This window comes from Canis lupus, chromosome 24 (genome assembly GCF_011100685.1).
Source record: "Canis lupus familiaris isolate Mischka breed German Shepherd chromosome 24, alternate assembly UU_Cfam_GSD_1.0, whole genome shotgun sequence".
Classification (NCBI taxonomy): Eukaryota; Metazoa; Chordata; class Mammalia; order Carnivora; family Canidae; genus Canis; species Canis lupus.
This window is the reverse complement of record NC_049245.1, coordinates 29,681,030-29,695,603: the sequence shown is the minus strand read 5'-3', so window position 1 is coordinate 29,695,603 and position 14,574 is coordinate 29,681,030. Positions and strand designations below refer to the sequence as shown.

Here is a 14,574-nt window from a genome sequence, read left to right as displayed (position 1 = left end):
TACTTTGTACAAAGATGACTCCCAACTTCATTAGCACTCTTACTTCCAGTTCTCATTAAGCTCTCCAGCTTTAGAATGACTGGTGAAAACAGTAAGGTTGCAGAGACTGCAACAGATTCTTCAGAAGTTTACACGTATGAGATCATGGTTTACACCCATGAAATCCTACCAGCAAAGCATGTGAGCTTACTATTTCATTATACAAGCATTGTAGTTTTAATGCTTTTTAAACATTAACTGTAAGAGGAATTACTGGTCATCTACACAAGTGTTTGTCCAAGAGCAAAAACCTGGAATAATTACATCGACAATACTGATGGATGAATATCTCCCCACAGACACAGTAAGAAAAACTCCCACTCTAAGCAAGCACTGTGCTTGGTATTTTCATATACATTATTTCATTCAATCCTCACAACACTCATGTGAGATAGATTTTATTGTCCCTTTAAACTGATTTAGGAGAGGAGCCAGTTTTTCAAAGTCTAATTCAAAGTTACAATGTTAGAAAGAAAGGAAGTTGGGATTTGGATTTAACTCAGTATTTCCATCTCCAAGTTCAGAGCACTTTCCAGGAAATCAGTACCATCACATGTCCATGAAATTGATACCTTACCCCTTAAAGCAGACAGATGTTAGAGACAAATAAATGCATGGCCAGTCTGAGATTTGATATAGAAGGTCAAACTTTATTTTACCATTAAGTAATAACTTCCTAGAAGAGAGGCCTTGGGTATCTGAAATGATAAAACCTTTGGGATAGCTGCTCTTCCCATTAAACTATAAATGGTTGATTCAGGAACAGAAGTTTAGGAATGCTCAATCTTCCTCTCTGTTCTAACATTCCTCTGTTCTTTTTCTCAATGAAAGCAATTCCTAGAAAGGACATTAGTCTGCTTCACTAGCAACTGGCTCTCTGGTCTTCTGGGGTACCTATCTCTAAGTATATACACACTCCAGTTTTCAGCTTTGCCATTCATTATCACACCAAACAGAGATCAGAGAAGCCGTCAACAAATGACAAAGCAATGAGATAGTACTTAGGCCACCCCCAGGAAAGTGAAAAAAGTCAATGATACTTCCTCTGCTTACTAACCAGAGAGAAATCTACTCAGGAAATTCAGAGTTCCTGCTAGAGTAGTAACCCTTTTACAGGTCATAATTAATCAAAGACCAGAATGAGACGAACTACTGAAGTGACTTTCTAAAGGAAACACAGTCTCCTCTATTCCCAACTGTTTAGATATAAGAGGATAGGTATGAATTTTTATATACTAAGTGACCAGGATTCAGGATTGAGAACACCTTGTGGTAGAAGGTATCCCATTGTAGACTGTTAAAAATTTGGGTTAATGGAGCTCTGAACATGATGCTAACAAGTCTACTTGTCAAGTGCGTTCCTGTCCCTGCCTCCAGAAATAGAGAACAGAGTGCTGGGAGTCCTACCCCCTCATCCATAACTCCCATACTGGCAGAAAGCTTGCTAAGACCCAGTGTCAGTCTTTCCTAAGAAATCTACCTGAAGTAAGTGGCAAATGCATCTGGGGGACAAAGTCTGATGATACAAAAGCATGTCTAAAGCTGCGCCATGGTAGGTATGATGCAGGATTTGGCCAGTAGTAGAAAATGGAGCCAATCTGGGACCACTTAGACTGACTCATCATCATTCAGGATTTCTTAACTTGGAGGTTAGGAAATCTTTTTCCAAAAGGCTTAAAACTAGTTTGACTTTCATCGTGACTTAAAGAGCAGCATCTTTTCCACTGATAGTGAGCTGACAAAAATTCTGACCAATGTAGAAGAATTCGTATGTTGACTGTTTTAAGAGATGTTACCCTTTTTTCTACTGATCCTGCCACTTTTCCATACATAATCGGCACAATATGTCAAAGTCACAAAATAAGCTTCAGGACAATGGGAAGCTACAACACTGGCCAGTTCAGAGGCAGCGCACAGATGATTGGAAGCACTAGAAAAGCTTCAGTGAGGCTACAAGAGAACAAACCAGAAAAAAGGCTTACTACTGACCACAGTAAGAAACCTAAACATCTGAAGAAAATATACATTTTAAGAATGAGTGTAATCTGAGGATACACTGAAGGCCAAATACAGATAGTAGCTAGCATTCCTAGAGCCTCCGTAATGGTCACATTTTTGAATGAAGTATGAATTTCATCCTTAGAACTCTGGGAGAGAAAACACCAATTACTGGCCAGGTTCAGAAGCTGACTCCTTGGCTCAGGGCTCGTGTTTGTCTGGGGATAAGATCCACCACACTAGCAAAGCCTGGACAAGCAAAAGTCAATGCCAAAGAGAACAGAAGAGTCAAAGCCACATCTCCAGAATGTTCATGCCTGTCTTATGCTTCAATTACCTAAATTGCACTAAGGAAAAAGTGATGGTGAAACCTTTGGTCTGTTCTGTTAGAGCTGAACAGACAACAAAGGTTGACCTGTAAGGCACTGAGGCAGAAGTGTGGACATAGGGAGAGGGTAGTGGAAAACTAGGAGGAAAAGGATTTTTTTGCCTGGGAGGGCATGTGCTAACCCTTTAGGAGAAGCAACAACAACAAACCTGTGTCTGATATTCTGGGAAGCTAGGATGCAGATTGTGGGAAATTGTTTAAATCTGTTAAAGAAAACAAAAACGATCTGTCCTCTATCACCAATAAAAATATTTAACAGATACCTGAATAGCATTAAGAGCCATAGACTCAAAAAAAAAAAAAAAAAAAGAGCCATAGACTCTTCTATGCAGTTTAAATTCTCATAACAAAACTCTGAGGAAGTATCAGTATCTCCATTTTCTAGATGTGGACACTGAGACACAGAAAAGTTAAGTAACTCATCTAAGAAAACATCTCTAATAAGAGATAACAAGAATTTAAATCAGGCAACCTAGCTCCAGAGTCATGGACTCAACCACTCTGTTACATGACTTTTCAACAAAACAAAGAAACCCTGCCAGAGAGAGAAGGAAGCTATCTTCTGAGAATAGGACTTAATTACTAATGGCTAAGAGAATAAACTCATTCTGGCTACCGAGGCCCACTCTTCAGGGCAGCAGAGCCCGGAAGAGTGCAAACCAATGGAATCATAGGGGATTCCTATCCGAGAGCCTAGAGAGTTTCAAAGTTGTGAAGGGAGGAGATTCATGGCCCCTTCAAGGAAAGGAAGCAATTATGGTTTAAATAACATTTGCTAAATAAAAAATTCTAGGTAAATTCAAAAGCTATCTCTGTGAAAAGAACATAGCAGTTTCTGGAAGGCTCTAAGAAACAAAGATTTCCTAATACACATGACCACTATAGTTACTAAACAAAATCACAAGCACTATCAAAACTTTGAGTGGAATGGAAGTTTACAAATTATTTATAGGCCCCTTATCAAATGGTGGCTAGGTCCTCTGTGTACCTTTTTCAATTATTTTCAATGGCTTCTTGCTACCTTCAGATTCACGTCCCAGCTTTCTGAAATTACATTTCATAGTTCTTTTTTTTTTTTAATCTTTTTTTTTTTTTTTTTATTTCTGATAGTCACAGAGAGAGAGAGAGAGAGAGGCAGAGACATAGGCAGAGGGAGAAGCAGGCTCCATGCACCGGGAGCCTGACGTGGGATTCGATCCTGGGTCTCCAGGATCGCGCCCTGGGCTAAAGGCAGGCACCAAACATTTCATAGTTCTGCCTCAAGCTGCTTTTTTGGACCCCATTTTCTATCCCACCTTCTGTTAATCAAGGGTCCACGTAACTGGCTTCTTCCCAGAGCAAAGTACATTACAGAATGTCCATGTCCTTTTAATTCTTTTCTCATTGTCTGGAATGCCATCTTTCCAGCCATTATCTTACACCTTGTCAAGATCTTAACCATCTTTCAGTGGCTAGTTCAAATACCCTTTCTACCATGAATTCTTAAAAAAAAAAAAAGAAAGAAAAAGGAAAAAAAAGATTATAGTTCATCATCATAATATAGCTAGATATAATTGAAAACCAGGGCTCCAAATTGATGTTATCAATAAGGAACTACTAAAAAATTAGATCCAAAGACTACCAAAATTGACAGCTCTGATTTATCTGAATGATACTCTACTACTATGTATGGTAATCACCACCACCTCAATTATTTAACATGTTAGTTTCCAAAGAGCTTTCATCTGCAGAATTCCACTTAATTCTGCCCCAACAAACTTAAAAGCTTGACCAGACCATACTGTTATCAACACTTGACCAAAATGGAAAACAAGACCCAGAAGTTAAACAACTTGAATTAGGACACACAACTAGTAAATGTAGGAAACATTTATTTAGCAAATAACAGAGCCTAGACTCTTGACTTCTATTTTTGTGTGCTTTTCACTATATCACATTGACTCCCATGTGAATGGTGGTGGCACTGCAGTTTCCTCCTTGCTAAACTACCCAACTTCTCTACCTCCTTAGGTTAACCGTCCATTTCCCCCAGACACGTTGATACAGGGATGTGCAGATAAATGACAGGTTTTGGCAAGCAGCTCATAAATGTTTTAAATTTGATTCTGTTAAAAACTTCCCCTGAGAACTGGTTGCTTAGTTCCAGTGCATTTTCCTAGGATCCTACATTCTCTCAATTTTAATTCAGGTAGAATTTAGAACTGAAGGGAAAGCAGAAACCAAAAGCATCCTTATCCTCAGATGTTTCTCACACTGACTGTACAGATCAGCACCGCCAACATGGCTGGAAAAGCACTTCCCTTACTATTTCACAGCAGTGCTTTCTGTCTTCCCTGGCTTTCTACACATTTGTCACTCCAGCCTGAGTGCCAGGCCTACAATTGGCAAGAGACCCACAGTCAAAAACTAGTGGTGGGGGGGGGGGGTGCATGGCAGGAAGAATTTTGTTTTCTTTCCCCCCCACAAATGACAATCCTTTATCTCTAATCCCCCCCCCAAATTGCTTTTAATAATGTTTATATAAGAGGTCTGGTATTAAAGATAATTTGTGGCTAAGAATGCAACTTTTCAAGAAAAGTACCTGGTGAGATCCTGTAAGCCACGCCGAGTGATTCCTTAGTGTCTAGAAAGAATATTCCTGTTCTTTCGTGAGGATTTATATATATATATATATTTTAAAAGGACCTGAAGTGCTAAATATTAACGTTAATAGAATGTTATGTTCAGAGACAAATAATCGAAGAAATTATTTTTGACTTTGGTATAAACTCTTCCTACAATATTATAGGCCCAAAATCTATTAGTTGGAGATGGGGTTTTCACAGGGTCAGAATTTAATGAGATTAATACTTCTCTTGCTGAAATCTTCAGTGATTTGGGGTCTGAAGAGAAAGAGGCAGTGCCTGAAAGGATCTGAGCTGCCAACCACGTGCATGTGAGAAAGAGGCACTTGTATGTACACAATTTAGCTACACAACTAACCTTCCTTAGGGAAGATTTTTTTACTGAAAGCAATAATGTAGTGGAGAAAAACAGACAATAACTCAGAAGCCCTGGTCTCTCCTCCTTGCTCTGCTAACACACCACCATGTGACTTTGGGCATGTCACTTCTGACAACTGACCACACAAAAAGATAAGATGGAGTGATCTTTAATACCCTCTCCCTTATTTTGTACCTTAAGAAAGAACAATACAGGAGAAAGTATATGAATAAGATGGAATCTCTTTGGATGGGTCCATATTCCATTCTGTCTCAGCAAAAACTCTGGTTTCCCATTCTCTGACATTCCAAGTATGCAGCATATATTACTAGATGGGAGAAAGATGCCTCCTGGATTTGGGTCCTAAGTGTAGCCTAATTGAGAAATGACTGCTGCTAATATCTAGCAGAGGAGGAAAGACCTAGAAACACATTAGTATACAACTTGTTTCCTCGTAATACCAACAAAATCATGCCAAATTGATTAGCAAATACTGGAATAAAATTAAGCATTTTTCTTAAAAATTTTATTTGAGAGTAAGCAAGAGAGAGAGCGTGAACATGGGGGTGGTGATGCCAGAGGAGAAATAGATGTGCCCCCCTCTCCCTCCCCCCGAGCAAGGAGCCTGACACAGAGCTCTATCCCAGTATTCCGGGATCATGACATGAATCGATGGTATACACTTACAACCAAGCTACCCAGGCACCCCTAAGATTAAGCATTTTTGAAGAGAACATGTTCAACCTTAATTATCCTGGGCTCCAGAGGTGCTTGAACAATTTTCAGTTTCTTTAACCTGCTACAGAAGGAAAGTGAAGAAGCCCAAAACTACTAGAAAGATCAGAAGTCACTTAAAAAGGAACACGGTGTATAGGATTGTACTGAAATATAGATATATGACCAATATACTTGCTTTGCTGCAAAGAGGTAGTGTGTCAGCAGAGGTCAAAACAGGAAGTATTTAAGTCAGCTTACAGCACATCAACTGGTTAAACTGTCTTAAACTTACTCACATGTGAATTAGAGATCTGGAGCTAGAGTTAGTCATGTGTAAACAGCAACTCAGGCCAGGTTTTTCCAATGCCTCTTGACAAACAGGCTATTATTTCTTAAGTATTTTGATTAGAAATGAAAATATTGGGATCCCTGGGTGGCGCAGCGGTTTGGCGCCTGCCTTTGGCCCAGGGCGTGATCCTGGAGACCCGGGATCGAATCCCACATCGGGCTCCCGGTGCATGGAGCCTGCTTCTCCTTCTGCCTATGTCTCTCTCTCTCTCTCTCTCTCTGTGACTATCATAAATAAAAAAAAAAAAAAAAGAAATGAAAATATTAAAAGGCACAAAATTATGTTAGAACAAATTCCTGAATTTGCCTATGTATAATCTTAGGAAAGTATGCTTGACAGAGGTACAAAATACCACCTCCTCATATTTGTGAAACAGTTAAAGAGCTTTTTATACTTAGTGACTCCCTAGGTTCCCTCTAAAGTGTGTATTAATATGCGGGAACTGAAAAGAGGAGTTGAGAAAGGTTAGGTAACCCAACCAAAGTCATGTGACACCTAAGCGGATAGACCAGGAGGAGGCTGCCTTCTAGACAAAAGCGATTAAGCTACAATGGACTTTCCAAGAAAAATGACACCAAAACCATTTCCTTTATTCTTGAAAAAGAGATTTTGGTAAAAGAGCAAGGCCAAACTGATGCCCCAAAGTCTTTTATGCCACTTTCACCTAATCTTTTTCCCCACAAATGAATGATAAATTTTGACTGGTGAAATCAGGTGTTCCAGAGAAAAAGGGATCAATCTTTAAAAGTTTGTTTTATGGCAGCCTCGATGGCCTAGCGGTTTGGCGCTGCCTTCAGCCCGGGGTATGATCCTGGAGACCTGGCATCCAGTTCCACGTCAGGCTCCCTGCATGGAGCCTGCTTCTCCCTCTGCCTGTGTCTCTGCCTCTCTCTATATATATATGTCTGTCATGAATAAATAAATAAAAATCTTTAAAAAAAAGTTTGTTTTAAATATTAACCTTTATTTAAAAAAATTTTTTTGGATTCATGGCAACAAAGAAATTAGCATTTCTTTTTGTTTGTTTGAAGATCTTATGTATTTATATGAAAAAGAGAGAGAGAATGAGAGGTAGAGGGAGAGAGAATCTGAAGCAGGCTCTGCACGGAGCACAGCCCCACCCGGAGCTTGATCCTACTACCACAAGAAATGACCTGAGCTGAAACCAAGAGTTGGATGCTTAACTGAGCCATCCAGGGTGCCCCCAAATTAGCATTTCTTTATAAGCATTTTCCTCAGGTGATGAAGTTCTTTGTGGTCAAAGACTACCTCATTTTTTTGGTACTTCACATCAACTAACACAGGATGCACATGGCAGGCAGAATAAAAATACTTGTTTGACGTGATCCAGCAATTCTACTCTTAAGTATTTAGCCAAAGAACTGAGAGCAGGGACTCAAACAAGTACTTGTACACCCATGTTCACTGTGTTATTATGATAACCAAACCAATATGTGTTATTATGATAGCCAAAAGATGGAAACAACCCAAGCATCCATCAACAAGGGAAGAGATTTTTTTTTTTAATGTGGTGTAGACACACAATGGGAGTTATTATTCAGCCATAAAAGAGAAATGGAATGCTGATAATGTGACATGGATAAACCTTAAAAACATCAGATTAAGGGAAATAAGCCAGACACAATTAAGGATATTTTGTGATTTTACTTATATGAGGTACTAGAACAGGCAAGTTCATAGAGACAGAAAGCAGAAGTTGCCCAGGGATGGGAGGTGGGAAGACAATGGGAACGCATTATCTGATGGGTTCAGAGGACTATTTGGGATGATGAAAAAGTTCTGATGATGGCTGTACAATACTGTGAATACACTTCATGCCACTTCAAAAAGGCAAAACAAAACAACAAAAAACCCCAGCAAAACATGTTATTGATATTTTACCAAAAACCCACAAAAAACTTGTTTGAAAAATGGGAAGACCAGAGGGAACTATCCTGTAGAAGAGTAAGACTATATGAAAAGAGAAGATGGTAAATGGTATACCCATAGGTACTCATTGATTCAATAAATATAGATTAGTTAAGTAATCTGCCAGACACTATATACTAAGCCTTGAGAATATGAAAGGAGTAAGACAGACTTCAACTCTGCTCTCAGAGACCTTAAGAGTCCCTGTTGGGGAATACAGAGAAATAAACACACAATTACAACACCAATGCAGCATGGCAATTACTATGATAGGAACATATTCAAGGTGCCAGAGAGCACACAGAAGTGGTACTCAATATGGGGAGGGTGGGCAGAAAAGATACCTATAAGAAGTCAGGTCTAAGCTGCAACTAAAAGAATGATATTAAAAGGGCAATAGAGTACTCCGGAACCAGTAACAGCATGCTTTAAGGCCTAGAAGTATCAGAAAACATGTGTTAGAGGAAATAAGAAGTTCCAGGAGACTGGATATGGAATGTGAGAGAAGGGTAAATGGCAAGAGAGTTAGCAGAAGAGAGCCAAAAACAGAATTGCCATGTGCACTGGAAGGAGGAAATAAGAAAGGTGGCCAGAGGGCACCTAGGTGGCTCAGTAGTTGAATGTCTGCCTTTGGCTTGGGTCGTAATCCTGGGGTCCTGGGATCCAGTCCCACATCGGCTTCTCTGCTCAGTGGGGAGCCTGCTTCTCCCTCTGCCTGTGTCTCTGCCTCTCTGTGTGACTCTCATGAATAAGCTCTTAAAAAAAATAGAAAAAGAAGAAGAAAAAGAAAGGTGGAAACGGACAAAGGCATGAAAGGCAAGGGAAGCTGGTCTTAAGGAGGACTGGGCCCAGAATATGGTGTATCTTGGCAAATGTTCCATGTGCCAAAAATCTCTATTCTGCTGTTGAGTGGAGTATTTGATAAATTTCAATCAAATCAAGTTAGTTAGCTATGTTCAAGTCTTCTACATCATAATGATTCTCTCTCTGCTTATGCTATCAATTGAGAAAGAGGTAGTAAAATCTGACTATAAATTGTCTATTTCTCTTTGTAGTTCTATCAATTTTTACTTCATATACTTTAAGGCTCTGCTATTAGTATATAAACATTTATAGTTTTTATGCCCTAATTGATTCCTTTTTATCTTTATGAAATGAACTTTATTCTTGGCAATAATCTTTGCTCTCAAAAATACTTTGGTAGATATTAATGTAGACTGAACAAGTATAAACTGGAGAAAAAAAGATACATATGAATTGAGACTGGATTCAACTACTGACATTAAATTCACCAGAGTAATGAAAATGGAAACTAGATGATCAAGTAGTAAGAAATGAGTTAATTGGAAGGAGGGGGGCACCACAGAAGTGGTAGATATACATAAAGTAATGTCCCCACTAGAGAAAATCTGGTTATTCTAATGATTCACAAAGACTTATTCATGAGTTCATTAGCTATATCTTAAAATTTTTAATGGTTCATAAGAACAGTCTTAGAAAGCAATTCTCACTTTTAACTTGTCTGCAGACAATAAGCCAAACTAATGAAGCAGTTCTAAGAGACTCTAGGCTGGAGGCACTCGTTCCAATGCACGACTAATCTTTATATTCCCTTTTAACAAAACTTAGGCCACTCTGGGAAATGTCAGATAGCATTCTCCCCAACATATGCCTTTAACTCAAAATGGAAGCTAAGTCCTTATCTTCAACAAGGGGTCTCATATCCAAAGATATGGTCAGTCTTTGGGCTTAACAACTTGTGCTTCCTACACCAAAAAATGGGAGCAAAACAAAAAAGAAAGCATCTTTCCAAGGCTTGAATCCCTGAAGAGCAGCACTACTGAATTTCATGGATATTGGTGGATATATTTCATGGATAAACTTCTGTGAGAGCTGAACTCTTCTGATAATTTGATGAAACTAGGGAATGCTCTCTCTAGGAAAATCTCATCACCTAACCTTTTACATATGACTCTAGGGGCCCACAGACCATGGAAACACAGGGTAAACACACATACTGTGTGTGTTTGTGTGTGTGTGTATACATATATACAGTCACCAACCCAGTTGCCTTTTATCAAGGCAAGTCTCTGGATTGTTATAATGAATCCATAACTGACTTAGTTAAAAATTATAAATAAAAAAAATTTTTGAGGAAGAGGAGCAGAGAATCTTAAGCAGGCTACATGCCCAGTGCAGAAACACAGGGCTTGATCTCATAATCATGAGATCATAACCTGAGCCAAAAAGTGTCAGACGCTCAACCATTTGAGCCAAGCAGGTGCCCCTCCCTCCAATTTTTTAAACTTTATTTTTTTTATTCGAGAGAGAGCACTTACGCAAGCATGAGCAGAGGGAGGAGCAAAGGGAGAGGGAGAAGCTGACTCCCCACTGAGCAAGGAGCCTGACACAGAGCTTTATCCCAGGACCCCAAAATTGTGATCTGAGCTAAAGGCAGACACTTAACTGACTGAGCCAACCAGGTGCACCCTCCCCTAAAATTGTATCCTTAGTCAGCTATGTACTGAAAGAAAATTCACCATACTTGCTTTGTACATCTTGATCTGAACAAGAGCATCGCCCTTAAGGCCTGAATGATCAAGGTTATACTCTTAGCAACTCTGGAATCAAATACAGTCTCTGCTTACTCTGCTATCTATGCTGTTTACCTGCGGCTTAAGTTTAAGGTACATTCCAGGCAAGCCAAGCCAGCCAACCCACGGCCAAATGATGAGGGACTTGCTGGTTTAACCCTTACCTGTTGCTATGTTTGGACTTTTCTCGGTCCTTCTCCTTGTCTTTCTTGTGCTCTTTGTGCCGGTGTTCTCGATCTTTGTGTTTATCTTTGTGTTTATGAGAATCTGCAACCGTAAGAGATGAGTCAATTAGGAGGAGTCATAAGCTAGCTAGCTCCTGCTCACCTACCTTGACAGGCTGGTCAAGAAGCACAATGACAGGATTCAAATGGCAAGGTAGCCATAACAGCACATTCCACTGGAAGGAAAGATTTCACAAAGGCACTCAGACAAAGCATCCCATTACCTTGCCTCTAAAACCAAGACAAGTGTTACAAACATGAAGGCAGAAGGGAAATCAGTTCTACTGTAAACGGAAGCAACAGTCAGGCATTCTTCTCCTTAGGTCTGGTACTATTGAGACTAAATCATAAATGATACAAAAGGATAAATCTTGAACACCATCAAAATCAGATGGTTATCTATGTAAGTTCTGGAAAATCCAAACCTTGAGAGATCTTTAAGAGATATGTTTTTAAATAAACTTTAATAAAGTATAATTTCTATGTAGTAAAATATACACAATTCAAAGATATAGTGTGTAAGTCTAACAAGCATATATACAGGTATAATCCCCACCATAGTCCAGATTTAGATCAATTCCATCACCCAAAAAAGTTTGCCCTATGCACATTCCCAGTCCATCTCCATCTTTTACCCCCACCCAAAGCAACCAATAATTTGCCAGCCATTATTAGGTATATCTAAAGTTCTACTTAAAGAAATCATACAGGACTTACTCTTTTGTTTGACTTCTTAGCATGTTATTTTTGACATTCATCCATGCTGCTGGATATGATCAGTAGTTAAGGTTCTACTGCTGAGTGGAATCCCACAGTCATGGATACACTCTAATTTACTTATCCATTCACTTGCTGACGTACATTTGAGTCATTTCTAGGCATTGGTTATTAGGAATAAATCTGCTATGAACATTCACATACAAGTATTTGTATAGACATTTTTTTCATTTCTTTTGGGTACATACTTAACAGTGAAATCACTGGATCATATGAAAGTATAAATTTAACTTTATTTTATATTTTTTAAAGATGTATTTATTTATGATAGACATAGAGAGAGAGAGATAGAGGCAGAGACACAGGAGGAAGGAGAAGCAGGCTCCATGCTGGGAGCCCGACGTGGGACTCGATCCCGGGACTCCAGGATCACGACCTGGGCCAAAGGCAGGCGCTAAACCGCTGAGCCACCCAGGGATCCCCAAATTTAACTTTAATAAACTGCCAAACTGTTTTCCAAAGTGGTTGTACTATTACACATTCCCACCAATATGCATTAGAGTTCCAATTGCTATGGATTCTCTAATACCTAGTATTATTGATCTTTAATTCTAGCCATTCTAGCAGGTATGCAGTAGTATCTCGTTGTTTTAATTCAGTTTCCTAATTAAATAATGGACATCTTTTTATTTGCTTATTGACCACTCATGTATCTTCTTTAGTCTTTTCAAATCTCTCACTCATTTTAAAAGTATCCTATTACTGAGTTTTGTAAGAGTTCTTTATATACTTTAGATTACAATTTTTTTTGGATATATATTGTAATTTTTTTTCTAGGAGTTTTACAGAAGTAAAGGATAAAGCACATTTTTAAAATTATAAAGCTGTCTAGTTGTTGTAGCACACATTTTTTGAAAAGACGGCCCTTTTCCCCCACTGAATTGCTTTGGCCTATTTACTGAAAATGAAGTGGCCGTATAATTCGATTTCTGGAGTTTATCCTTACACAAACATATACTATTATGATTACTATAGCTTTATGGTAATTTTTTTCCATAGTAAGTTTTGAAAACAGGTTATAAAAGTTCTTTAGCTTTGTTCTTTTTTAAAAAAAGATTTTATTTATTTATTCATGAGCGGCAGAGGGAGAGGGAGAGGGAGAGGGAGAGAGAGAGAGAGAGAGAGAGAGAGAGAGGCAGAGACACAGGTGAGGGAGAAGCAGTCTCCCTGCAGGGAGCCCGATGTGGGACTGGATCCTGGATCTCCAGGATCACGCCCTGGGCCGAAGGTGGCGCTAAACCGCTGAGACTCCTGGGCTGCCCAGTTTTGTTCTTTTTCAAAACTGTTTTGACCATTCTATGTTTTCTGCATTTCATAGAAGTTTTAGGTTCAGTTTGCCAATTTCCAAAAAGAAGAAAAAAAAAAGCCAGCTGGGAAGTTTGTATTCATAGGACAATTTGGAGAAAAAGGACATCAAAACATTGTTGTGTCTTCTGATCTATGAACATGGTATCTCTCTCCACATATTTATGTTAATGACTCTTACATTTTTTGGTGTATCACAATTATCCCAACAGCCTATTAAAAATGTGGCTCAAATGAGGTCGGGTTCCTCAGTGTTAAATACAAATCAACTCGAAGTACCCAACATATGTGTGGTGGTTTTAAAATCCATCCAACAGATTCTTTGATATTCCTGTTTAAGAGGTGTGGCCTAATATTCTTCTCCATGAGTACATGCTAGATTTAGTAACTCATTCCTTAAAAAAAAACAGGATTAAGATGGAAATGTCAGTATGTGACTTCTGCCACCAGGTCATAAAAGGGGCTGCATTCTTCTCCTTGCTCTAGGGGAAGGCAGGTATCATAATGTTAGGATATTCAAGCAGCCCTACTAGAGAGGCCAGGCCCATGTGGTAAGAAACTGTAACGTGGTTAATGACTTAGGAAGTAGGTCCTCCAGTTTTAGGTAAGTCTTTAGACAACTGTAACCTCATGACAAATCCTGAGCCAAAACCACCCTACGAAGTTGAAGCTGCTCCTGGATTCCTGGCTCACAGAAACTATATGAGAAAACAAATGTTTGTTGTTTCAAGCTGTAAACTTTGGAGTAACACATTCTGTGCAACAGAGAACTAATTAAAAAAACGTTTAGGTAATGTATGTGCTCATCCCATTCCTGACTCACAAGGAAAAAAAAAAAAAGCCACATTTGACATAATCCACTCAACATCTATTATTCTGTGCCAGACAGACCCCAGAGAAACAAAAACTTGATGACCATGTCCCTAGCCATAAGAAATTCTCATCCCACAGAGATGGGAAAAAAAAAATCATATGGCGTAAAAAAAAAAAAAAAAAAAAAAAAAAGGGAGACTTACACCCAGTCTTCCATGTAGCATATAAAAACCTCTATGAAAGTCTCAAGTCTAGAATTATAAAATGCTAAGTCAATCTAATACACAAAAGTGGTGGCCCCTATTCATTCAACAGTAATAAATACCCACATTACATCTGCTCCAAACTAAGGACTTAGATCAAAACCATAATAATAACAAAACACATGCCACCAGCACCACAACCTGGAATGAAGTCCATGTTATTTGAATTTGTTTATAGGTCATATTTAACAAATAA

At 38.9% G+C, this 14,574-nt stretch overlaps 1 protein-coding gene across 1 annotated transcript in view; it reads right to left on the bottom strand.

The window, feature by feature from the left end:
* Positions 1–14,574, bottom strand: part of TOP1 (DNA topoisomerase I) — a 91,204-nt gene that overhangs the window by 45,817 nt on the left and 30,813 nt on the right. Inside the window, exon 3 of the mRNA XM_038572316.1 lies at positions 11,161–11,263. Within this exon, the coding sequence (XP_038428244.1) occupies positions 11,161–11,263 (103 nt within the window). The remainder of the gene's footprint in view (positions 1–11,160; positions 11,264–14,574) is intronic.